Source organism: Myxine glutinosa, chromosome 2 (assembly GCF_964187855.1).
Source record: "Myxine glutinosa chromosome 2, kmMyxGlut1.1, whole genome shotgun sequence".
In the NCBI taxonomy this organism is placed as follows: domain Eukaryota; kingdom Metazoa; phylum Chordata; class Myxini; order Myxiniformes; family Myxinidae; genus Myxine; species Myxine glutinosa.
In genome coordinates, this window is record NC_136262.1 from 26,121,632 (window position 1) to 26,148,219 (window position 26,588).

General features: G+C 43.2%; 1 protein-coding gene across 1 annotated transcript in view; it reads left to right on the forward strand.

Moving 5' to 3' along the window:
- LOC137421979 (histone-lysine N-methyltransferase ASH1L) overlaps positions 1–26,588 on the forward strand; it is a 328,014-nt gene that overhangs the window by 223,331 nt on the left and 78,095 nt on the right. The window contains exons 13-16 of the mRNA XM_078773027.1: positions 16,954–17,045; positions 17,470–17,600; positions 18,043–18,171; positions 20,532–20,580. Coding sequence (XP_078629153.1) covers positions 16,954–17,045; positions 17,470–17,600; positions 18,043–18,171; positions 20,532–20,580 — 401 coding nt within the window. The remainder of the gene's footprint in view (positions 1–16,953; positions 17,046–17,469; positions 17,601–18,042; positions 18,172–20,531; positions 20,581–26,588) is intronic.

The window sequence follows — 26,588 nt, forward strand, 5'->3', positions numbered from 1 at the left end:
TATATATATATATATATATATATATGTGAAGAAGCAGCTCTTCGTTTGGAAAAGAAGTCCACAAATAGCCTGAAATGACGCAGCTTTTTATTAAAACCAACTTATACAGATCCGGAGGAGACAAGACATCTACAGCAAGAACCAGCTTCATGCCACGTCAAGCCTTCCTGGAAACACATTGATTCTCATTCACTTATATATGAATACGATTATCAGAAAATCTCCGAGAGGACAAAGCGACTGGCGAGAGTCCCTTCCACCGTTATCCCTAGCCCCCACCGTTATCCGCTCTGTCATTCGGGGGAGTCAGCCCTTCCTTATCATTCGGACCAGATATAGTTTCAAAGCTCCTAGGTGACGAAAGATGTAACTCACAGAGAGAAGAGTGCATGCTTGGCCAGATAAGACCATGCTTGGCCAGCCAGATAAGACCATCTAGGTGAAAAGGGCACACGTATACGAAAAACCATTTGCCCAACACGACCGAAGCGAGCCTTTCCTCATCCAAAACTAAAACGAAGCAAAAACCCTTTATTAACTTTATGAAAATAGCATTTTTAAACAACATTTAAATCATAACACATTAGCAACCAACGTCTATAACTGAACTTTAGGCAATAACAAATCTACAACTTGACATTCCTTCCTCTTGTCTCGTCGAGACAAAGTATCTTAAGAGACAACGTGCCACATCGGGCTTTATTGAAAAATAATTGTGTAATGCGGGTATTGAAAAAATAATTGTGTAATGCGGGTATCTCCCAAGGGCATATCGTGCGCCCAAAGCGCCTCGCCCGTGCATTTGGCGAACGTGTCGTGTGGTGCGTGCTTGGAGCCTGAGGGCTCAGAACATGAAAGTCCATTAACGTTTCGGATCCACAACGAAGGTGTCTGGTCCAGATGAGGTTCTGCTCCGCCAGAGGGCCCATCACCTCCCCTGCGGAACTTGCTCCCCCCACCCTTTGCAGACTCAGTCCTTGCAGATCTTCGAAGTTAATCAACGATCATGCCCATGAGGTCCCTCACGTGCTGCTGTTCTGGGGAATACATAATATTGTCAGTATCTTGTGTCTCAATTTCCTGGTCAGGGTACAGAGCGTAAAAATCCGATTCACTTGAAGCATTTGAACTTAATACATATGAAGCAAAGAGAGGAACTTCCTTTATGTCAAAGTCTCCCTTGGGCGCCTGGTCGGCTTGCGGGTCTAGGATATCCACGTCGGGTCCCTCGACCGCCAGACCCAGCGTCGCAATCAGATCCATAGTTGGGTCGGAAGGGGGCGTGCAGCTGTCAGCTTGTAATACATAAGCAGCGTTAGCCAGTACACGCAAGGGGTTTATAGCACAAGTATCACAGTCATCACATACACCGTTACAGGCAGCAGCCAGTTCCCACATGGGATCCGCACAAGTATCACAGTCATTACAAAATTCAATGCAATTTTCTGGAGCGCCGGTCGCAACTGCCTTGTTGAAGGACCCGTTCAGGTCGACGGCCTCTGTGGTCAGAGCCATAGTCGTTGTCGGCGGCTTCTTCACTTTCCATCCTGTAAAATACTTTCTCATACAGAGGAGGACTAGAGATTTCATTAGTGCCCCCCAAATTACTACCCCGATTATCACAGCCAGTGCGGTCAATAACCACTTCACTATGGTGCCCGTCCATCCCTGGAACCAGTCAGTGAGCCAGCTAAATGTATAAGAATTTTCGCTCGCGATCCGATCGATCGTCAGGGCGTGGCTAGTTTCCCTTAGTCTCACTTCTGCATCACCATTGTACGCATGTGAATTACCGTGTCCAATAGTATGTCATGAGCCGTAGCGGTGTCGTTTGCCACCTTTTCTAGGGCCAAAGCCAATTTATCTATCCGGAAACTATCCATGACTGTGCCCGCTCCTGGGAAGAAGAAACCAAACACCTTTTCCCATAGGCTCCCAACTCCCAACCCCTCAAAGACACTCCTTCTATGCATCTTTGTACTTGCCCCCTTCATTTATGCATTAATCAACATTAATATATTTCAGTGTTAAATCAGAATAAACAACTCCCAATGGAAATTAAATTTTACAACTTCTTTAATCTATGGCGATCCCAAGAGTTTGAGCCCACTACTTTTAGTGTCTGGTGCTTGTATGGCCAACTTACAGTGCGTGGCGTGGATCCACGAAGTCTTGCCCTCGCAAAAGACTGCCGTTGGTGTAGTCAGCAACACCTGGACTGGTCCCTTCCACCTTGGTTCCAAGGCGTTCTTGCGGGTGAAGTGTTTTACGAGCACCTGGTCTTTTTCCTCTGGTGGAACACCTGGTCCACAAGTCTCCTGGGAACGCCTGGTCTACAGGTCTCTAATTCATAGATTCAATTCATTCAATTCATAGTTTCATAGAACACCTTTTCTCCAATTTCCTAATCCACTTTTTTTCAAGTGGATCCAATTTTATCCAATATTCAATTTTTAAATTCAATCCCATTTAATCCAGTCCAATTCAAATTAAATTCAATCCTTCTCTCAGCATCCCATTACCTGTTTCCAACATCAATAAAAATAAAATTATAAAATTAATAAAAATCAATCATCTCAACTCTCAAATCAAATCAAAAAATCAATCAAAATCATAAAAAAATCAATAAAATAATAAAAATAAACGAAAATTACTTCAGCTAGAGTTTCAACTAGAATTAACACAAACAAACCACCATTAACCTCCATTAACACAAACAAACCACCATTAACCTCCATTAACCTCCCCCTATTGTTTATTTATTTTCACGAATAAACAAATAATAGAAATAACCTGGTCTACTTCCAATTTCAATTCTGGTCAGTTCTGGTGTCTGGTCACACACAATGTTTTCCTCACCCACTGTGATTCGCTCAAAATAGATTCTCACTGTTATGTCTGAAATTCGTCTCATGAAAACCCATTCAAGAGTCCGGTGTAACGGACAGCCAAACACATAGACACGCCGAAGACCCCAGGGTACCCATCAAACTAGCTTGTCCCCAGATCCACAACACAGCGAAACATGTAACTTTACTAAAACTAGAACGGGCACTCGGTAGAGCGCATACCTTCGCCGCAGCTACTTTTGTTGCCAAAATAAAAGACTACAAGATCTGTGTAGCAAAGCCACACCTACGTTGTCATGCGGGAAGATTTGTTTCAAATTAAACCATTCTATCCCGCCAAAAGTTTGATATTGTAATCACATCCATGACCTTTTCATGACCTTGACCTTGACCTTTGACCCGATCGATTCCAAAATCTAATCAAATGGTTCCCGGATAATAACCTATCATCCCACCAAATTTCATGCGAATCGGTTGAATACTTTTTGAGTTATGCGAATAACATACACATACACACACACACACAGACATACAAATAAATACACAGCGATCAAACATAACCTTCCGCTTTTGCGAAGGTAATAATCACTTACTCATAACTAATACTCATAATAACTCATAATTACTTATGTAATTACTCATGCCAATACTTACTTAAAATAATGTAATATCCCAATCTTCACCCCCTATGCAAATCGAAGCACCCCGGACAATCCACAACCAATATCAACCACTGTAGCCGCCTTCCCGATTCCAGGCAGCCACACGCAGCCACATACATCTCCCTCCACATCACACAAGACAACAGCCAACGAGTGTGTCCACCACACAGAAACCTTTGGCAATGCAACAACCGAACTCCCAGACAACCAACAACAAAACCCAATCCATCTCCATGGCTCATCAAGCAGTTCCAACTTAATCCAGCTTCACATACCGATTTCCCCAAAAACTCGTGAAACTTCACCCCCATTCTGGAAAAACCCTGGACTAAACCCTGACACCCTAAATAACTTCAGACCCATCTCCAACCTACCCTTTCTGTCAAAAGTTTTGGAACGTGCTGTGGCCACTCAACTCAAACATCACCACTCTGCCAATAACCTGTATGAAACATCCCAATCCGGATTCTGCTCCAGCCACAGTACTGAAACTGCTCTCCTCAAAATCACCAGCGACCTTTTCTCTCCTCTGATGCCGGCAACCTCAACATTTTCATCCTCCTCACCTCAACGCCTCCTTTGACATCATCAATCACATCATCCTCCTCACCCTGTTTAGACCAGCTTGTGCCTATTAAACCCAAATTAGTTCACCCCCAAGCCTACAAGGACCACCTACAGCACTGCAAAGATGTCCTCTACTCCACCTACTACCCTCAAATTATCCACTCTGGCTCCGGAATCCCAAAAGCACTCTTCTCTACAATAAACAAACTAAATAAACAAACTTTACAACGTGAACAAACTCCTCAGCGCCCTGGATACCACCACCTGTCATTCAGAGTAGACAACAGCATCTCCTTTCTGGCTTTCAGCATCTCCTTTCTCCTTTCTCCTTTCTGGCATCCAAATAAAATTCTGGCTTCAAATCAACTTCCTCGAACTTAACTATGATAAATCTAAATTAATCTTCGTTTGCCCAAAACCACTCACCAAATTCACCCATAACTTTGCCCCCAACATCGATGGTTTCCCAGTATCCACCTTTTATGAATTTTATGAATCTTCTCATTATTCGAAAGTTTACAAAATGTCCCAAATCTGTATATTATTTTCTACTGTGGTTATATTAAACCATTATTTTACAAAATCCAACTTTCAATAAACTGAAAAATGCTTCGCCATGGAATAGTCCACCACTCATATAAATAATCATAAGAGTTCTGCAAAACATCTCCATCTTTAAAACTTAGCCAACCATTTTTAAACCACATGTTTTCCCCCCAAAAAACAAGTCACATTCTTTGTATATTGCCAACATTGTTCATCGTTTAAGTATCATCCAGAACTAAATTTTTTTTTTTTTTTTTTTTTTTATAAACCATCAACTTGTAGATGCATTTATTTATATCCCATTAACCCAAGAACTCTCAATTGCTTGGTTATATTTTAGTAATGTCATATATCCATATTTCTTTTCCAAAATGTTCCTGATATACACATTAATCCCATCTATCTTTGTTTCCAGATGAACTCAAATCAGGAAATCAACACAAATCCTTATTACCTCCAATCAACTCAAAATTAAATCAAACAATTCAAAACCAGATCGGATCAGCGATCAAAAATCACTTTTCCAATCAACAATTCATTCAAAGACCAAGCTTAAAAACACAACTCTCATCTTACTGTGACAAATAAGCAACCAACCTACTTCACACTAAAACAAATAACTTTTCATCACCCCTTTCTTCTCCACCGCCTCTTACACTTAAACAGATCATAATTACTCACTCATACACTGTTGCCCATCATGAAATCCCAGTAGGTTGTTCTTCAATCCCAACCATCATGTGATCCCAACCACCACCTTTGACACCATTGTCGACGTCTCCATTTATTTCGTTCCTCATGGGGTTGGTGTTTTATGGCCTTTACCTCTTACCCAATCACACTGCACATCATTCCCTGTCCTTGATGGATAATTTTACATCCAGATGGGCACAGCATCCCATTTTTGGCGACCCAGCCCTGAAACAAGCCCCTGGACTCCTTGCAGGCTGGACCAAAACCCCTGGACGAGGTTGCATCCCAGTACTGACTCTGCTGCCTTCTTGCAAACCACTTCAACTCCATGAATTTTACATGTTTCGTGAACAGAACAAAGCCCTCTGTAATCGTCAGATTGAACCTGCCCCAAACCCGTCCATATAAACTCCATTGTTGTCCTGTCCATCTCTCTGTTTGTGGATCCAGTGCAAAGTTACACAAAGTTCCCGTTTACATTTTGTGACTCACAGCTCCTGCCTCCATGGAACAATGACGCCTAAGCACTCAATTAGCCCTCCCAGTACCAAAGACTTACAATCAGACCGACAGACAGACAAATAACAGAGGCATGTCGCCAGCCCCAGCACAGGACATCACCTTTCCGGGCAGGCACAATATAATCCACAGTATCGAAATGCCAATTTCTATCCGGAGCCTCGCAAAGCCAAAATCGGGCATGTTCACTGCATTTCACTGCATTTCACTGACCATGACTATCCCCATTGCTCGATCACGCACGTCACTGTGCTCGGCCCGGTTAAATTAAACTCAAGCGTGCTGTACCTGACGCTTCCGGTCGGCACCGGAAGTCTGTTTATTTCTTGAGACCCCGGAATCGGGACCTCAACGACAATTACAACGACAAACAGAACTCGATATTCTCTGTTCATTAATTACGTACATGATTTCAGTTTTATCCAACAATATATGTCCCGATATTCTCTCCAGATTTAAGTTCTATATCCTGTCGTTAAAGCAACACCCTGTAGACTGACTCCGCCTGTCGTTCTTCCAAGGTTAGTGAATTGCCTCTGACCTCTTACCCTTACATATCTCGAACAAAGGTCAAATAAACTTCGAAAGGTCAAACTTCAAATTGGGGTAACCAGCGCTTTATTATCCCACAAGTAATGCAAGTCCGGCGACAATGGACAAATGACCATTAATGTGGCTCTACATAGCATAATGCTAACTTCTACGAATCCAACAACCGTCACAATCCGCCCAGGAACGTCCGTACGAGGCGTGCTTTACAATGCAGCACCCTTGCTACCTAGTGCACCTTTCGCACATCCCTCCTCGTTCGCACAACGCTTCATCAACACACCTCCTCGCGCCCACACCTTGGCACAAGCCACACCACATACCGACAGTTGAAACCTCGATATTCCTCTTTCCTCGGATAAGCGTTCTGTTGAAAACGTGACATTTCTGCTCAAATTATTGAATTTCCAAATACTCTCCCTGCAGCGCCCGTGAGGCAGCTTGTCCCACATTATCTGCCCCCAGACCCATATGCGTTTTAATAACAACCTTACCAGCATCGCTCGCCAGCAAACCCTTTGTCCGGCGCATCGACCAACACAAATGCATCGATGCATCTTCCAGCCGCCTCTCCGCACTGTACCTCACTTACTGTATGAACAAGACTTCCTGTTGGAACTTGTCACCGGAAATTAATTACTCTGTCTTGAAATCGTTTATTTTAGCGTTTAGAAAATCATTCTAGAAATCGAATTTAGTTTAGAAATCGTTTCTTCCCCTTATATAAATCCATTTTAAATAACGTATTCCTTTTGTGACATTGCATGGCATGTATGTCGCAGGTGCCCACTATTCTGACATGGCTCATGACTCATGTCTAATTCTGACATGAAGATGAAGGACAAGAAGATGAAGGATGAAGGACATGACATGAAGAAGAAGATTCTGACAAGATACTGACATGAACGTCCGACATCCAGCAAAGTCGAAATGACCCACAATGCATTTGGGCACACATCCTCCTCTGACAGTGGGCGAGTTATCGCCGGCACTCTGAGCAAATCTCATACAGCACACCCGTGACTCGCGGCTCGCTCGGCTCCTGCCCGAACGCACAATATCCCTCTACCCAAACTTCCACGGAGCCGCACGGCGGAAACACAGGTTTGTACCACACTTTAATTAAACGAACATCGCCAGGATTCTCGGATAGACGTTAATTTCACAACACACATGACAAAAATCCGATTTAAATTCAGAGATCGCCGATCGACCTGGCACAACCATCTCAACGCGACGACGCCACGCCGCCCCCCGTCCTGGCGCGCACCCTCGTGCCTCCACACGAATCCCAACGCTCCCGCCTCGCGGTTTCCTGCGAGGCTCGTAGCCGTGGCAACCAAAACTGCGCGCCGCTCTCGAATGAGGGCCGTCATAACAGTGAGCTGTCAGAACTCATCCCTAGCTTGTAAACATCGCAAAAAACAGGATCTCCGACGCTCCACCTCTCTGACCCAAAATGCACTATATGACACCAATTCCAAAGGTGAGCTGCCTCAGCGATACATCCCACACATACAATCCACAATATCTGCCATTGAATGAACTCTTCAATTCAAGTAAAACACACATATTGATTCGAATTCTGAATTTAGTTCAACAAATTCCAAATCTCCGTCCGACTGCCGCTCGAAAGAAAAAAAAACAGCCCATCCTGCAACCATCTCCAAGAAACCGCTTCATATCAACAGTAGGTCGACAAGGGCACTCCGAGTGCTTTCCTGACCCGATTTATATCAATTCGCTTCCCAAACAACTCCCAAACAGATGAAAATCCGGACTCAGTTCAGGACCTCGCCTGTTCTCTCGGATAGACGCTAAAATGGACATTCCCGGCCTGAATTTCCCGCACGTCGAGCAGATCACTTACAAAGCTTCACACCGAAACCCTCTGCTTTGCATATGTCATACAGACAAATACATTGGCTAGATACACACGTCAATTAACATCCCAATATACATTCATTCCTCATTCATATACTCATAGAAGTCTCCCAGACTTCGCGCGAAACTCAGATCGACTCAAATCATGCCTTTCTCCAGCCACTCCCAAACAATCTTTGCTCATTCATGTTACGTCTCTCATTCAAGGAAAAGGATTTTTTGGGACGGGTTGGACGGGGGTGGGTTGAGGTGAAAAAGGGAAGGCAGGGCGGGGGTGTTGGGGTGTTGCCTAGAGCCCCGGGACTGAGCTCAGGTCTTGGGGGGGGTGGGGGGTCCTTTTGCACGGCCCAATTCTGCGGCTGTGGAGGGGGCCCTTGTATGTTCCAGTTTTGGGGAGGGGGCCCTTGTGGGTTCCAAATTTTGGGGAGGGGGCCCTTATGGATTCCTGGGCAAGCATTTGCAACATGTCGTCCTTTACATCGGCCTTCTTATCGTCGCCCATGTCCCACTGCTCGGCCGCTTCATCTAATTGGTCGGTTAGCCTTAGTGCGATGTGTACCCCGGCCAACAACAGGTCGACCAGGGCCCCCCAATCGTCGAGGGTCTGGGCCGGGGTTGGTGCTACATTCGGCCAGCGTGCGTGTACTTTGGCCTGGTCCCACACCCGCGCTGGCAATACAGCCTCTCCCATGTGGCAGACGTCCCGCCAATCTGCGCCTGTATTTTGTATCCACAAACGCATAAGTTCCGGTACGTGACCGGGCTGTTCAGCCAGCAAGGTTCTCACCCGCTCCTGCATAGCCGCCAAATCTGGTTCTTTCAAATGGTTTTTTTAAAGGGACACATCTCGATTGTAGGCTGTGAGTTCTCCGATTCCGTGAGCCCTTCCACTGAGGGGTACAATACAATACTCCTAGCCCTTCTGGGGCCGCGAACCCGCTGTCCGCCCCACTAATTTCTTGTCCTCTAAAAGGGTTGCCCGGGCTAAGGTGAACCTGAGGGGCGGCTGGTCTAGTTTTCTGGGGGTCTAACCCCTGGGGGAACAGGGGCGGGGGTGGGAGAGGTGGCGCCTGTAGCCCTGGGACAGGGCTCAGGGCTTGGGGGGGGTGGGGGGTCTTGGTCTGGCATCTGGTCCAGCGGCATCACTCGCTGATTTACTTGTTTAACTGCTTACTTACTTGTCCTCTGGCCAGGGATTATTTAAATCTTTAGTTAACACAGCCCAGTCCTTTAATGGTCTTACCGCGGCAAAATGATGCCTCTTAAACATGAAAGATGCCGGGGTTCCCTTAAGGGGTTCCCCTTCTTTCATTAGCTTGCTTCCCATCTTATTGCTCTGGGCTGATCCTTCCTGGAAAGTTCTCGGCCTGGCTCAACCTTTACGGCTGTCCGACCTCACTTTTCCCTTTCCCTAGTTAACTTATAACGTTACCCTTACTGAACGTTATCTTTACCGATATCCTGCGCAAATCCTTTTACTGGCCTTGTTTTTATGGCCCTCTTAAGTTAGCCACAGCCCTTCGTTCCCTGGCATGCAATGGCATACCCCATCTTGTCTCTGGGCTGTTCCTTCCTGGAAAAATCTTGGCCACCTGGCTCAACCTATATGGCTGTCCGACCTCATTTTCCCCTCCTGGTGCTAACTGTAACTTTAAGCTTACTGTTAAGTCCTTACTGGTATCCTTACTTGTTTATCCTGGCTTTAACAAAGCCACGTCATTCTGAGGCCTAAAATGAGCCTTTACTTACAATTTCTGTTCGAGTGCAGGCCGCGCGGAGATAGGGAGACTGAAGCCGCTCGAGGGAGGAAGGTACGAATTTGGAATAATAGCCCTCTGATATAAAACAACTCCCACCTTTAATCAAATCCGCGTGCCGGCGCCGGCCTCAGGCAGCCTTCCTCCTGTCCCTCGGGCTCCGTTTCCCGTCGTCCGGTGCTGACCCCACTCCTGGTACCATCTCTGAAGAAGCAGCTCTCCGTTTGGAAAAGAAGTCCACAAATAGCCTGAAATGACGCAGCTTTTTATTAAAACCAACTTATACAGATCCGGAGGAGACAAGACATCTACAGCAAGAACCAGCTTCATGCCACGTCAAGCCTTCCTGGAAACACATTGATTCTCATTCACTTATATATGAATACGATTATCAGAAAATCTCCGAGAGGACAAAGCGACTGGCGAGAGTCCCTTCCACCGTTATCCCTAGCCCCCACCGTTATCCGCTCTGTCATTCGGGGGAGTCAGCCCTTCCTTATCATTCGGACCAGATATAGTTTCAAAGCTCCGAGGTGACGAAAGATGTAACTCACAGAGAGAAGAGTGCATGCTTGGCCAGATAAGACCATGCTTGGCCAGCCAGATAAGACCATCTAGGTGAAAAGGGCACACGTATACGAAAAACCATTTGCCCAACACGACCGAAGCGAGCCTTTCCTCATCCAAAACTAAAACGAAGCAAAAACCCTTTATTAACTTTATGAAAATAGCATTTTTAAACAACATTTAAATCATAACACATTAGCAACCAACGTCTATAACTGAACTTTAGGCAATAACAAATCTACAACTTGACATATATATGTATATATATATATATATATATATATATGTATATATATATATGTATATATATATATATATATATATATATATATATATATATATATATATATATTGTAATATATATATATATATATTGTAATATATATATATATATATATATTGTAATATATATATATATATATATATTGTAATATATATATATATATATATATTGTAATATATATATATATATATATATTGTAATATATATATATATATATATATTGTAATATATATATATATATATATTGTAATATATATATATATATATTTATATATATATATACTGTATATATATTAATTTTTTTGGGTATACAGAATCGAGGCTCGTGAAAGAGCTAACATTTATCACACAAGCAAATCAAACAGACAAACAAAGTATATAAAAAGGGTAGCGGTAGACAAGATGGGGAGAGAAGGGGAAGCACACAAACACAACATTTGAGAGCAGGGACATCGGTAGATGTGTGGGAGGGAGAGGGCTTGGGGTGAGGAGGCGTGGGAAGGGGGGGGGGGCGGGGGGAGAAGTTGGAATTTCAAAAAAGTGGATTTGGGGTGAAATTAGCAGGGATAGAAAAGATCAAGGTTTTGGATGGGGGAAGATAAGAGATGGTGGTGAACAGCTGTTTTAAAGACCTGGAGGGAGGAGTGGGATTGAAGAGAGTGAGGGAGTTTGTTCCAGAGGTGGGAGAAAAGAGGAATGAAGGAGTGAAGGTGAGCAGAGAGTCTTGATTTTGGCAGTTTAACCATAAGAGGGTTGAAGGCAGATCTTGTGCGATCTGCAGGAATATTTGGGGGACAGAGCACAGAGAGAGCTGGGGGAGCAAGGCCGGAGAGGAGTCGGTAGAAGATGGAAAGACCACCAACCTGCCTGCGGTGAGTAAGTGAAAGGCCCTCGGAGTTGGCTTCATCGCGGGAGATTCCAATGATTCTGAACGCTTTGGTTTCAACAGCGTGAAGACGAGCTAGGTGTGAGGCAGGAGCACCAGCCCAGAGGGGAGAGCAGTATTCCATTGAGCTGCGGATGAAAGCCTTGTATGTGGTGAGGAGCTCAGGTGTGGCAAGGAAGGGCTTCGCATGACGGAGGATGCCCAGTCGGCGACTGGCTTTGGAGGCCAGATTTGAAATGTGGTTTTCCCAGGAAAGATCATGGCAGATAGTGAGACCCAAAAGCTTGAGTGACGGAACTTCTTGGAGAGGATTATTCAGAAAGTGGATGGGAGGGTTGTCCAGTCGGTCTTTTCGGAGAGACATCGTAAGAGTGTGAGATTTGTCAGGATTGAAAGACATGTTCCACTTGTTTGCCCAGTCTGTGATTTTGTCCAGGTCTGCAGAGAGTGAGGAGGCTGCAGACTGCCGATCTGAGGGATGAGGAATGGAGCGGCAGAGAGTGGAGTCATCAGCAAAGATATAGAGAGGTTCCTGAAAGACCTGGGACCAAAAATTTCCACCACAAGAGGAAGATGATTGGGGATGTTAAAAATGTAGCAGTAACCCTTGGCCACTCAATTGTTGAAAATCCATCGTATCCCAATCTGTAACAAAATAAAATCAAATTACATATATCACCATTGCTAAACAGTGGCATTTGTTGCCAAAATGTGTTGTAGTCATACTGCATGACCTTTAATGTATACCCTATTTCACTCATAGGATTAACTGTTTTGTACATCTAAATATAATTTATTTGTCAAGCTTTATGAGACATATAACCTACTTTTAACCACCTCTGAGATCTTCTGTCTTACATTATGCATATTTTTAATCGAGTTGTGCTTTATCGGTTTCAAAATGATGCCACTACAGCAATAATTGTCACACTAGCTCGTGTACTTTTCTCAACAAAAGCCTGTTTTCATCTGCACTCCAACAACTCGGCGTTCCACCTTCTGATTCGCTCATCTCTTGGGAAATTCCACCCGAGGTTTAATGTTGTGCATTAAAGTGTTCAAAGTGATCAAGTATCTTTCAAACACTGAGAGTCTTCTTTGTAATTGGATTTAAATATGTGATGTGCAAGGCAACATAACTTGGTGCATCAATATACAGTGCCTTCAGAAACTATTCACCCCCTTGACTTTTTCACATTTTGTTGTGTTACATCCTGAATTTAAAATGGATTCAATTCCGATTTTTTGTCACTGATCTACACATAATACCCCATAGTGTCAAAGTGGATTTTTTTTTAGAAATTTTACAAAATAATTAAAAATGAAATACAGAAATATCTAATTTGCACAAATATTAAGCTCCTTGAGGCAATACTTTGTAGAAGCTCAGTTGGGCAGCAATTTCAGCTTCGAGTCTTCTTGAGCATGTCTGTTTCAGCTTTGCACATCTGAATTTGGGGAGCTTCTCCCATTCTTCCTTGTAGATTTGCTCAAGCTCTGTCAAGTTGGATGTGGAGCATTTGTGAACAGCAATCTTCAAGTCTTTCCACAGATGCTCAATGGGATTCAAGTTTCGGCTTTGGGTGGGCCACTCAAGGACTCTCACTTTCTTGTTCTGAAGTCATTCCAGTGTTGTTTTGGCTGTTTGCTTGGGGCCATTTTCCTGTTGGAATGTAAATCTTCGCCACAGTCTAAGGTTCTATTGCACTCTGAAGCAGGTTCTCCTCGAGGATTTGCCTGCATTTGGCTCCATTCATTGTTCCCTATATCTTTACAAGTCTCCCAGTCCCTGCTGCTGAAAAGCATCCCCATAGCATGACGCTGCCACCACCATGATTCACTGTAGGGATGGTGTTAAAAGGGTGATGAGCTGTGCTCAGTTTCCGCCAGACGGAGCTCTTTGTATTCAGGCTAAAGAGTTCAATTTTCGTCTCGTCAGTCCACGTAATTTTTGCCTCATGCTCTGAGTCTTTCACATTCCTTTTTGCAAAGTCCAGACATGCTGTCATGTGCCTTTTTCTCAGGAGTGGCTTCCATCTGGCCATTCTCCAATAAAACCTAGATTTGTAAAAGTGATGCAGGGACTGTTGTCCTTCCAGCAGGTTCTCCCTTCTCAGCCAATGAAGTTCTGTCAGAGTGGTCATTGGGTTCTTGGTCACCTCCCTGATCAAGGTCCTTCTTACCTGGTTGCTCTGTTTGGTTGGACAGCCAGCTCTAGGAAGAGTCTGGGTCGTTCATTATTCTTTCCATTTCCTAATGATGGAGCTCACTGTGCTTTTGGGAACTTTCAACACTCTAGAAATTGTTTTATACCCTTCCCCACATCTATGTCTCCTCACAATTCTATCTGGGAGTTATACGGACAGTTCCTTGGACGTCATGGTAGGGTTTCTGTTCTGACATGCACTGTCAACTTTGGGACCTTTATAGAAAGGTGTGTTTCTTACTAATTCATGTCCAATCAATTGAATTGAATACAGGTGGACTCCAATCAAGTTGTAGAGACATCTCAAGGATGATCAAAGGAAATTGGATGCACCTGAGCTCAATTTGGAGTGTCATATGCAAAGGGGTTGAATACTTATTGACTCAAGACATTTCAGCTTTTCATTTTTAATTCCTTTGTAAGAGTTTCAAAAAAAAAAAAATCCACTTTGACGTTATGAGGTATTATGTGTCGATCAGTGACAAAAAATCTCAATTTAAGCCATTTTTAATTCAGGCTGTAACACAACAAAATGTGAAAGTAGTAGAGGGGTGTGAATACTTTCTGAAGGCCTGGATAATCGTATCGTTAAATGTAAAGAATGGCCTTGGATAAATTTGTTTAATCTCTGCTTGAGAGAATGCCACATTGCTATTTGAGCGGTGCATAAGGTAACAGACCGCTGTCTCGATCGCTGAAACTGAACTTCACAAGGCCTTAACACCTATCGGCTCAAAATCCTTTTAACTGTCGCTTTGGTAGTTTTATAATGAAGGGAATATGTATAGGGATTGTGAATATGACAGCTCCGAGGTGTCTTTGCCTTCGCATGGCAGTGAGCACCAACATGGCGGCCGTAAGATTTAAATCTATCTTCAAGCCTCCTCACCATCCAAAGTCCTCAACCAGCCATAATACGCTCCTTCCCCTTTATTCCCGTTCTTTAAAGCAAAAGAGTAAATTATTTCGCCATTGCATATTTATTCATTACCTTATACCATTAACTAGTCGAAACAAAAACGCAATCGAAACAGGAAGTGGATGTCTGACAGGTCATGGTTTATTATGGTCGGTCGTTTGTCTAACCGTGTATTTTTTTTACTAGTGAGATATGCGTGCTACGCACGGGTGGGAGGCCAGAAGCAAACAGGCAATGCAGATACGGCGAATGCTAAAGCATGAAACCAATAAATTCCACATTCCTGTAGCACCTTCAGTCGCACGTCAGACATGGACAGCAAGTTCGTGAAGGACTTCCATGAAAAACGTACTCGTTCGCAAACAAACGGGTACATTCACGTATAGAAACATCGACCGTGGGTCCGTGGCGAATCTGCATATGGCGATACACGAAGATCACGTTTAGAAGATAGAAACCATCACGGCATGTCGTCATCCACTTGAACTCAATATCTCTTTTTTCATTCCAAACAACATAACTCCAATCACAAATTAATCACAAAATAACCTTCTAACAACATTGTTAATGTTTCCTTCATTGTAAAAACTACCAAGTCAACAGTTAAAATGATTTTGAGCCGATAGGTGTTACGGCCTTGGCAAGATCGATGGAGACAGCGATCTGTTAGCTTATACACCGCCCAAATAGCTATGTGGAATTCCCTCATGTAGAGATTAAACCCATGTCGTTTGAACTTTGGCCGAAGTCATTATTTACTGTTAATGATGTTTATATATGAATCAAAAAGAAGATAATTGGTTTTGGGTCGTCCTTTCCACATAGCTCCTGGGATTGTGAGTTGGAGAGACGGCCGTGATGGCGGGGAGGGGGTTGGCATTCTCTCAAGCAGGGATTCAGCCCATGTCCTTATAAAAGGTCTTTGTCCGAGGTCACCGAGTCCGATCGGTGCAGCTGTGCAGCGATCGGTGCAGCCGTTTGTGCGGCACCCAGGAAAATAACATTATGCGGGAGTCCAAACCTGAAAATGCTGGAGGCCAAAGCTGAAATTGGAAAAAACAATATGGCCTATTTTACTCCAGGGGATCCCAGGATTACCCACCCAAAATATCGTTGCAATCGGTTTAGCCATTTTTGCGGTACCTTCGAACGGACGGACGGATGGACAGACAGACGGACGGACATTTGGTGAATTATAGTAAGATAACTGATTATGAGTAGACTAATTGTGTTAACAAATTATTGTAAATTAATTGTATTCTTCGTGGAGCATCTTAAATACCAAATGAGGTTACAATTGTGGGTGGAGTTAGGGTAGCTGTCCACCCAATTGGTGGGAAGGATTGTTACAGAGAGACACACACACACACACACACACACGATCAAGCGTATTATTACATAACATGCAGGTCAATGGTGCAATAAAAACTTTTCAATTCTTGATCAAATTGGTGTAAAAACATGAAAAAACGGCACTTTTGGTGATTGGGCGTCATATGATTGGTTCCCTCCTTTGCAGGGATAGGGGTGGAGTTTTGCACATACAATTATGAGGACAATGTTATATTGGGAAATTAACCTGTTGCATTTAAATATTTATTTTCCACATAGGGTGTGGAAATTAAATACAGAGTCCTTATTCTCTGTTGGACTGCACTGAGTCCAACACTGAGACTGCACTGAGTACCGCATACCATGTGTGGTCACACGATCCTATATAACCTTAAACAAGGAAATCAGAACATTTGGCCCTTCATTGCCTTGGTGCATTCCCAAATTAATGTTTGCTGTAGCTCTCCAAGCTCCACCCAGCTCTCCATGCGCAGTCCAAGCTCCACCCCTCCACTGTGTCAAATGTCATAACGGGCCACCATAGGATGATCACTAGTAGGTTCAAATAACACACAAACACTAACATCCAAATACCTGATTTTGATCATGTGACTCAACTTGTTTACAGGATGTGAGCAGAGTTTTAGAAAGACCTGGGTGTTTGAAATGTATTATGATTTCTCGAGAACACACTTGTCTTATCCCCATTCCTGATGCTCATGTCCTTTTCCCAGCCACGACCGAGCCCCGACAGGCAGACCGTGGAGAACGTGCCTCGAAAACCTCACTGGTTCTTGCAAACAAAACCGATGTCAGACAGAGAAAGGTACCATCATCCCTCACCCTACTACATCCCTCATAGAGGAACATCAAGGATTCATACTTTTTTAGGATGATCGAATTTCCATCTCTGAAACTTAGAAATCTTTGATACACCTGTCTTATTTGTTTTGATTGGCTTGGTTATTTTTGTTATATTTGATCAATCTTTTTATTGGAAGATGTTCTCTGATTATTGTTTCGTAAAGCAAACCAGGTCTGGAAAGCAGTCTTGGATCATTGTTTATTTAAATTTAGTTATATATTTCAAGCTGTCATGTAAAATTTCTTTTTTCTGGAATATCCTCATCAACGTCGCTGTGAAAAAAATACCATAGTGAGAGTTTAACTGGTTACGTGCCAGTTCTAGGCCATCTGGATCTGCTGTGCTTAACAACAACTTCCTACCCCTTTTCCTGGGTTTTGTCCAGGGCACTCGTGCAGACGCGTCGACTTTTCCTCGTGAGGAACTGGTGGTGTGTTCGGCGACAGCGGGAAATGTCACAGCGCGATGACTTAGCAGGGGCTCGTGCCAGCAGGCCGCAAACAGCTGCAGATCCAGGTCGGTGAGGAAAATGAGATATTTTCCATCCCACGATAAGTGCATTGACCCTTTGATCTATGCACTGACTCCTGTGTCAATAAAGTTCACCGCTGTGCTTTGGCCTATACCAATGCCAAACCTAACATAAAATAGTGCTTTCCAGTGCCGCTCTTGATTTATGTGATATAGTTGGGCCGTGTGCCCCACCATCTGCCAGCTCCTCTCAAGAAAAGCAGTCCGTGTAATGGGGAGCGTAACAGCATACTGCGTATATCATTTGGACTTTTCACCATAACCATTGTATTGTGATGTAGAGCGATAAACCACTGTACTTCCTGATGTAGAATAATATGACATGCATTACCTCTTTTATATGGTATATGTCTTGCTCTATATATCATAGCCAAATGGGGGACTTGTGCACTTTACCACTGAATTAACTGCCATTTTTGTTTTGCAGACTTGCAGACCGTGGATAGTACACTCAGGCTCAGGCAGGGTGCCAATGATGGGGGCTGGCCTTCTGGGCAGATCTCCCGGATTGCCGGCGTGCTTAGACAGATCTGCTCCACTCTTGGCACCGGCACAGGTAACTTATTGCACCAACTCGGCCGAGCACCCAGTGCCGACCGTTCCCATGCACATGTTCCGTGGTTCACGTGCACGGGTATGCCGCACCGCAGACCATCGGTGGGGCACTTCCTCCCAATTGTATTGAGTTCTGTCGGCCGATCTCCAAGGAAAATATTTTTTCCTTTCTCCACGAAATTGAGCATCGTCGTGCATTGTACCGTTTGAATCGTGCGCAATTCCGATAGATATCGACAAGGTCGACTTGTCTAAAAATACAGACATTGTTAGTGTAGGTTATATAACCCCACTTGAGTTCTGCTGGGAACGATTCAGACATCAGCAGACATTGTGTGTTGCAGCTGGTGCCTCTCCAGAATTGAGCAACAACAATAAAGCTTTGGGAGACTACCGGGCATACGGCCAACATGGCACCATCGGGAGGAAAAAGCAGGGTCATAGGAGTTCTTTCTTGAAAACATGTTCCATAATTGTACTCGTATTGTTTTAATGCAGTTATTTCATTTGTTTATTTTGACTGCCCGTTGGTATCTTTGAATTCAAATAGTTTGGGTTTTAGGATATCAAAAGTCAAGGTTTCCATTTTGTGAATGTTATCTTTACGACAGAAGTGTGTATATTCCTCACTGTGGGTGTTTACCTTTTTTCGTACTGGGGGCTTGGATCTCTTTGTTTTCGGTGTGCTGCTTTAGCTCTTATGTATTGCACGTGATTTCAACATTATAATTTTTCTACATTTGATGGTGTGCAATATTTTCGTCGATGGAGCAGCGAGGGATCTTTTTATTTTCGTTTAAAAAAAAAAAAACCTATTTCAGCTCTCCTGGATATTGACAAGTTTTTTTTCCACCCCTTCCTAAACATATGTTTCAACTCCAGAGGGGCTTTGCAAAAACTGCTGGAATGTGATACAGAGCTTAAATGATGGGTTATATAGTGGGGCACTGACATCACAAACGTCTGGGAGAAGTGGCAGAACCGTTCACAATGATAGGCAAAGTAAATCCGCTCTCCATGCTCCACTAAGCTGTCACACTTTCTTCCAGCACTGGATGAGATGGTTTCAGTTGGATGGGGTTTCATTAAAATTCTGTCGAACACTTTAGCACGACAGAATATGATAACGATAGACATTTTGCGATTGTGCATCTATCATATAGATATAACCCCTTGAGACGATATGCTGGTCAACGCTGACTTTGTTCTCCAAGTGTCTGGAAAGTTTTTTGAGTGGTGTGGGGGATCATGTTCGAGAGTCCATCCCAGCAGGTCTATAAACACTCCATTTTCCATGAGGATAATGTAATTGTTGGTTGTTGAAGGACTACAACGTTAATAGGCCCAATATAACAGGTTTGTTCTGGATGTCCACTCCATTGTGGTCAACCGAGCATTGGCAATGGCATCGTACTGAGATAAGTGATGTGGGAAAGAAAAGGGAATGTTATCTGGTTGTGTGCCCGGGGTGGGTCTGTGGGTGGGGGTACCAGTTGGTGAAGAGTATTATGTGCAAAGAGCCTTTACAGCCATGCACTGGAAGGCCGGGAAGCAGAATAAGAAGCAGATGGCTGAGCAGGGAGCTAATGAGAAAAACAATGGCTGAGGTCGGAAGAGGTCCACACTCTTCAGCGTTGCTGAATGAAAAGTGGTCCACACATACGCTGTGAACAGCTTTCCACTTGTGGGTATGACCGAGTTGGCGCTGGTTGTCCACGATGGATGCTCGAATCGAAGAGTAATTTATTTCAGATGGTTAAGTTACGTGAGATCCAGATGAGAGAAAAAACAACTATATAAGTGAAAAACCTTTTTCACAAATATTCCAACCTATTCGAAAGACTTAAGAACCCTTTACATACTCGGCCATTTCATCTGCTGCATAACAGCAGTTCACCCTAATTGAGCAAACAATGAATCATTTGTGACATCGGAATTAGCAAATGGGACATTTTCATGGTGCAACATGGATAGGGGAGGGAAGGAGTGCAATGGGGGGGATTGAATTCCCTTCACAGACGTAGGAAGTGCGGGAGATTTCTGCACCTCACGAGTAAAGGTGCCATAATGGTTCTGATACGTTTTTCATGCGCATCGGTTCATCCGTCAGACATGGATGTATTATAGGTTAGGTTTGTGCATGCAGACAGACTATTCTTTATGGCCTGCTGTATTCATTTCCCTGTGTGTCAAGAGAATGCATTCATTTCTGTGAAAATGAATTGTCTGCTTTCTCGAACCACTTACAAATTTGATCCAAGGCCTTAGACGGTCCACGTCCGCTCACCACGATATTGGCATGTAGGCCTTCCGAGGACATCTTTGATTTATGGCTCCATGTTTTCCTTCCACTTTCTGCAGATTCTGATGCTTTGATGTCGATGTCGACCGAGAAGCACCTGCAAGAGGAGTAAGTATCGGTGATGCCTCCTTCTTTATTCTGTAAACGCAACTCTTTTGGACGTACAGTGTGTAACCCAAAAGTTATTCGGGACATGCATGATCCTTAGAAATACCCATTTGGTACACAAACTACCTCGCACGACAAGTATGCCCTTGTTAACAAGAATTCAGGTAACAAGGCTCAGGAAATACCAAAGATGGAATGCTGTTCAAGGGTTTAGTTATCACATCTGAACATGGACCTTTGCAAACACTAAAAGGGTCACTTTGTGGGCCTAAGATCTCCATCCTGTGTCTATGAAGATGATTTGAATTAAAACTGGCCTTTTGTTTATAAAAGTCAGAACAATGCAAATAGATTAATAAGTTTTGAGAGAATTAGTGCTTATAGTGGTGGTCTTTAAAATCCTGAGCCACGTGTTTCCCACTTTAACACGTAAGCTAAAGCGGAAAATCAGGACGGTGGTCGGCAAATAAAACATCCATCCTGTTGACGTTTGGATGATTTGCCGCACAGCATGCATGGTGGTTGCCTGTCGAGGACATGTGCATTTGACTGGTGCAAATAATTTATAGATCGACAGGCCAATGTGCAAAATGAACCACATGCTGCAAGATAGACCACCTTGATCCACAATGCAGGTTGAGGATCTCATGCCTGAAGAGTCTGTTCATCATATAAGTTCAGATGTGAACATTAGTGTTTCCTGACAAGTTTGTTTGATTACTCATAAAAGTCCAGGCCAAATTTGAACTACCCTCGAATGAGGGATTCATCCATGATGTATGTTCACTCCGACAAACTCAAACTACTCATTGTATTATACTTGCCAAGTGCCTAAGATGAGTGGTTTATGTTTTACATACAGTACGCAAAAATCGTAGAAATTCTTCCCCCCTCCCCTCCCCATCCCTCCTCCCCCATATTTACTTCTCATGAATGTAACTTTATTTCCTCTCCTCCCAAACTCTCCCTACCATCCATTTTATATCCCTTCTCCTAAGTCCCCCTCTCCTTTATTTTGCCTTAGTCTCCCTCCTGCCCTCCATTTCTCCATTTATTCTGACCAATTCCAAATTACCACATTGGAACTCGGGTAGTTCCACTCATCTTGCCTTGTTCAACCCCCTGGTCTATAAATGCTGCATTATCTGATGAGGCTGTCTAAATAATCAAATGAAATGGTTATATTTTTATTTATTTATTAATACTGTCTTTCATACTACTGTTTCGTACTACATTCTCTACTGTTGTGCTTGTGTGCTTCCCTCTCTCCCCATCGTGTCTCCCCCTTCCTTTATTGTTTTATGTGTCCGTTTATGTTTTTTGTGTTTTATGTGCTAATATGTGTTTAATGTGCTGGCTCTTACACGAGCCTCGATCTTGTATACAATATACAGTCACGTGAAAGTAAGTACACCCCATGTAAAGTTATGACTTTTTCAACATACAGCTATTTGATCTTCATTTCAACAACATTGACAGATAAAGGTGATATAATATAACAAATATCATGAAACATTTACATTTTGTAGTCCATTGTATAATTTAAATAAACATAAAAGCAAATTTCGCATGTGGAAAAAGTAAGTACACCCATGGCTCTAATAGGTGGTATTGCCCCATTTGGCAGAAACAACCTGAAGTAGACGTTTCTTATAACTGTCTAACAGTCTCTGACATCGACTGGGAGAAATTTTTGCCCACTCCATGCAGAATTCTTTCAGCTGTGCGATGTTTGAGGGGTTTCTTGCATGCACAGCTAGTTTCAAATCCCTCCAGAACATCTCGATGGGATTTAGATCCGGGCTTTGACTTGGCCATTCCAGAACCCTCCATTTCTTTCTTTTCAGCCATTCCTTGGTGGACTTACTGGTATGTTTGGGGTCATTGTCATGTTGCAAGGTCCACTTTCGGTTGAGCTTCAACTTCTGACAGATGGCCTCACATTATCCTCAAGCACCCTCTGGTACAATGAAGAATTCATAGTGGATTCTATGATGGTGAGCTGTGCAGGCCCTGATGCAGCAAAGCTGCCCCAAACCATAATATTTCCACCACCATGCTTTACAGTTGGTATCAGGTTCTTGGAGTCAAATGCTGTCTTTGGTTTTCGCCAAACATGTCTTCTGGTACTGTGGCCAAATAGCTCTACCTTTGACTCATCTGTCCAGAGCACATTGTTCCAGAAGTGCTGGTCTTTGCCTAGGTGTTCATTGGCAAACTTTAGTCTTGCCCTGATGTTCTTTCTGGACAGCAAAGGTTTCCTCCTGGCACACACGTGAATGTCTAGGCAAGCCATCTACATCTCCCATGTAGATCAAATGTGTGCAGCCTCTTTCTAATGGTAGACTCGTGCACTTTGACATCAACAGTGGCAAGAGATACCTGTAGGTCCCATGATGACATTCTGGGGTTCTTAGAGACTTCTTTCAGCATTTTGCGGTCTGCTCTCGGGCTGAACTTGCTGGGGCGGCCTGGCCTGAACAAGTTGGCAGTTGTTTGGAATCTTCTCCACTTGTAGATGATCTTCCGGACAGCTGAATGGTTGATTTCAAATTGTTTGGAGATCTTTTTAAATCCCTTCCCAGACTCGTAGGCATCTATAACCTTCTTTCTGAAGGCCTCAGAGAGCTCTTTTGATCTAGGCATGGTGACGCCGCACACTTCAACAACAAAGAGCAAACCAAACTAAATGTCTGAGGTTTAAATAAGACAGGTTCCTCCAAGATCCTCTCTGACGATGTTCTAATCATTTGCACCTGAGCTGGTGCACCTGATTCTAATTTTAGGTATTTGAAGGAGTGATAAATGTAGGGGTGTACTTACTTTTTCCACATGCGAAATTTGCATTTATGTTTATTTAAATTACTAGCAACGGTACCCGCCCTACGGACGGGGCTTCAATTGGGAAGCCGAAATGAAAAGGCAAAATATCAGAAATTGAAGGCAAAATTTTTTTATTTTAAACGATTTATATAAACATCCATCAAATCATATCACACGTAAATAATCATAAAAATCAAAACAGTATCTTTAGAATTTCAATAAAAGCCACATCACTGTTCACTCCGGTGCAGCTCCGTGATGGTTTGAAGTCTACCTTCACGCTTATAGAGGATGTCGTTCAAATGGTCCACATGCTCGCCGGGTATGATGATGGATACCTCGCTTGCCTGCGGGAGGTTGTAACGTCGAGCATGCTCACCTGAAGGGTGCTTTCTTGCATCCGGAACCATGGTGATGTTGTTGTCTGCTTCCATCAACTCGAGGGCAGATTTCAGAGACTGGATGTAGGGATTGTTCTGACGCAGCCAGTCTTGGAGAGTCTTCAGAATGTCAATATTACCGTTGAGCTGTTCATTAAATCGCAGTCGGTTTTCCAGTTCGTCACTGTCATGGAACCATATTTGAGCGAACGTTGGATGCGATTGATCACTTTCTGGCTGGAGTGGTCCAATGCGATGGTAGACTTTACCTTGAAGCTTCACCATGGGGCTGAATCCTGGCATGAAGTGCTCCTTGATTCCGATCGATGTCATGGCCAAGGCATTGTTGAACTGGCGTATCTTCTCAATAAACTCCTTTCGGTCGAACAGAACGTTGAAATCTTCAGGGTAGGTCTCGAGCAGATTGATTGCAATTTTGCCCTGCTCACAGCAGAATCCAGGTCGTTCGTCATTCCAGAAGTGGGCCTTGCAGAAGGGGCACTTACGTCCTGAATCATACAGACTTGGCAGCTTGTGACCTTGCTGCTTTGCTGGATAATCAGCTTCTTCAAAGTGCTGGACATCAAACACTGCTCCAATCCTCCTCTTTTGCGTTAGAGCCACTTTAAGCTTGACTTTCCTAGCGCTCTGGTGTGCAGCTGTGTCACGATCTTGTTCTGCAGATCTGTATTCCTCGGACTGCCTCTGAGACTGGTGTGCAGCTGTGTCACGTCCTTGTTCACCAGATCTGTATTCCTCGGACTGCCTCTGAGACTGGTGTGCAGCTGTGTCACGTACTTGTTCCTGCCTCCGATAGTCCTCGTCTAGGCGAGCCTTCTTTCTTGCAACAGCTTCGTTGGACGTTTTCGTTAATGAGGCTTTCCGCTTGGTAGGCATTTTACCGGTTTATCTGAAACAGTACCCACCCAGAAACACGTACCAGAGAAAACAAATCGTTTTGGCAATAGCCTCTCCAATATTGTACCCCTTTGTGACGTTTGTCACATTGTCTCCAGTACCCGTTTGTGACGATGTTTTCATTGTGATGAAAATATTTGAATTTCACGAATATGTGAATTGTGATTGTGTTTCATTGTGATGTTGGTACAAAATCATTCCATTTTTTTTCCTAAAGAAAAGTGTACAGTTGATATCACGATTTGAAACACGATGGAGTAATATAATAATAAAATAAAATAAAAGGTCTTTAATTAAAAAAATTAATAAAAGGTTTAAAGGAATATTTAAAATTTTAAATTAATAAAAGGTTTAAAGGAATAATAAAAGGTCTTTGTCCGAGGTCACCGAGTTCGATAGGTGCGGCGATCGGTGCAGCCATTTGTGCAGCACCCGAGAAAATAATATCGTCACAATGAGAACAATGGACGTTATGCGAACGTGAATGTTATGCGGGAGTCCAAACCTGAGAATACTGGAGACCACAGGTGAAATTGGAAAAACCAAATAGCCTATTTTAACTCCTGGAGATCCCAGGATTACCCACACAAAATATCGTTTCAATCGGTTGAGCCGTTTTTGCGGTACCTTCGAACAGACAGACAGACATTTGGTGAATTATAGTAAGATACAATGGACTGCAAAATGTAAATGTTTCATGATATTTGTTGTATTATATCACCTTTATCTATCAATATTGTTGAAATGAAGATCAAATAGCTGTATGTTGAAATATGTTGAAAAAGTCAAAACTTTACAAGGGGTGTACTTACTTTTTCACGTGATTGTATATTATATATATATATATATACACACACACACACACACACACACACACACACACACACACACACACACACACACACACACATACACACACACACACACACACACACACACACTGTGCTGAAGTCATTCCGATCTCAACACCTTTTACAGCACAGCAACAGGCCAGGTTAAATCAGTGCTCCTGTGTCTGTTGCTTTTCTCATTATCATTTCCTGTTCATGTCAAATGTGACACCGAATCACCATAAAACAAACAAAACTCTAAATCATCATCACATTCGTGTATTATAGTCATGAGTATCACATATCATCGCGCCTCTAACTCACCTATCGCTGATTAAAAAATAAACAAAACCAGTGTTTTCATTTCCAGTTTTCTTCTTTTTTGATAATTATAAAACAAGACTGAGTTTTTTTCTTTCTCGGATATGTGATTATTCCTGATACAGCAATGGTGGGATGCTTTGAACCAGACAATAGGTTTTCCTGTCGGACAATAACCAGACAATAGTCTTCCAATAACCAGTAACCAGACAATAGGTCTTCCAATAACCAGACAATAGGTCTTCCAATAACCAGACAATAGGTTTTCCAATAACCAGATGCCAGATAATAACCAGACGTTAGGTCTTCCAATAACCAGACAATAGTCTTCCAATAACCAGTAACCAGACAATAGGTCTTCCAATAACCAGACGTTAGGTCTTCCAATAACCAGACAATAGGTTTTCCAATAACCAGATGCCAGATAATAACCAGACGTTAGGTCTTCCAATAACCAGACAATACGTCTTCCAATAACCAGATGCCAGACAATAGTCTTCCAATAATCAGATGCCAGACAATAGGTCTTCCAATAACCAGTAATCGGACAATAGGTCTTCCAATAACCAGACAATAGGTCTCCCAATAACCAGACAATAGGTTTTCCAATAACCAGATGCCAGATAATAACCAGACGATATGTCTTCCAATAACCAGACGCCAGACAATGGGTCTTCCAATAACCAGACAATATGTCTTCCAATAACCAGACGCCAGACAATAACCAGACGATAGG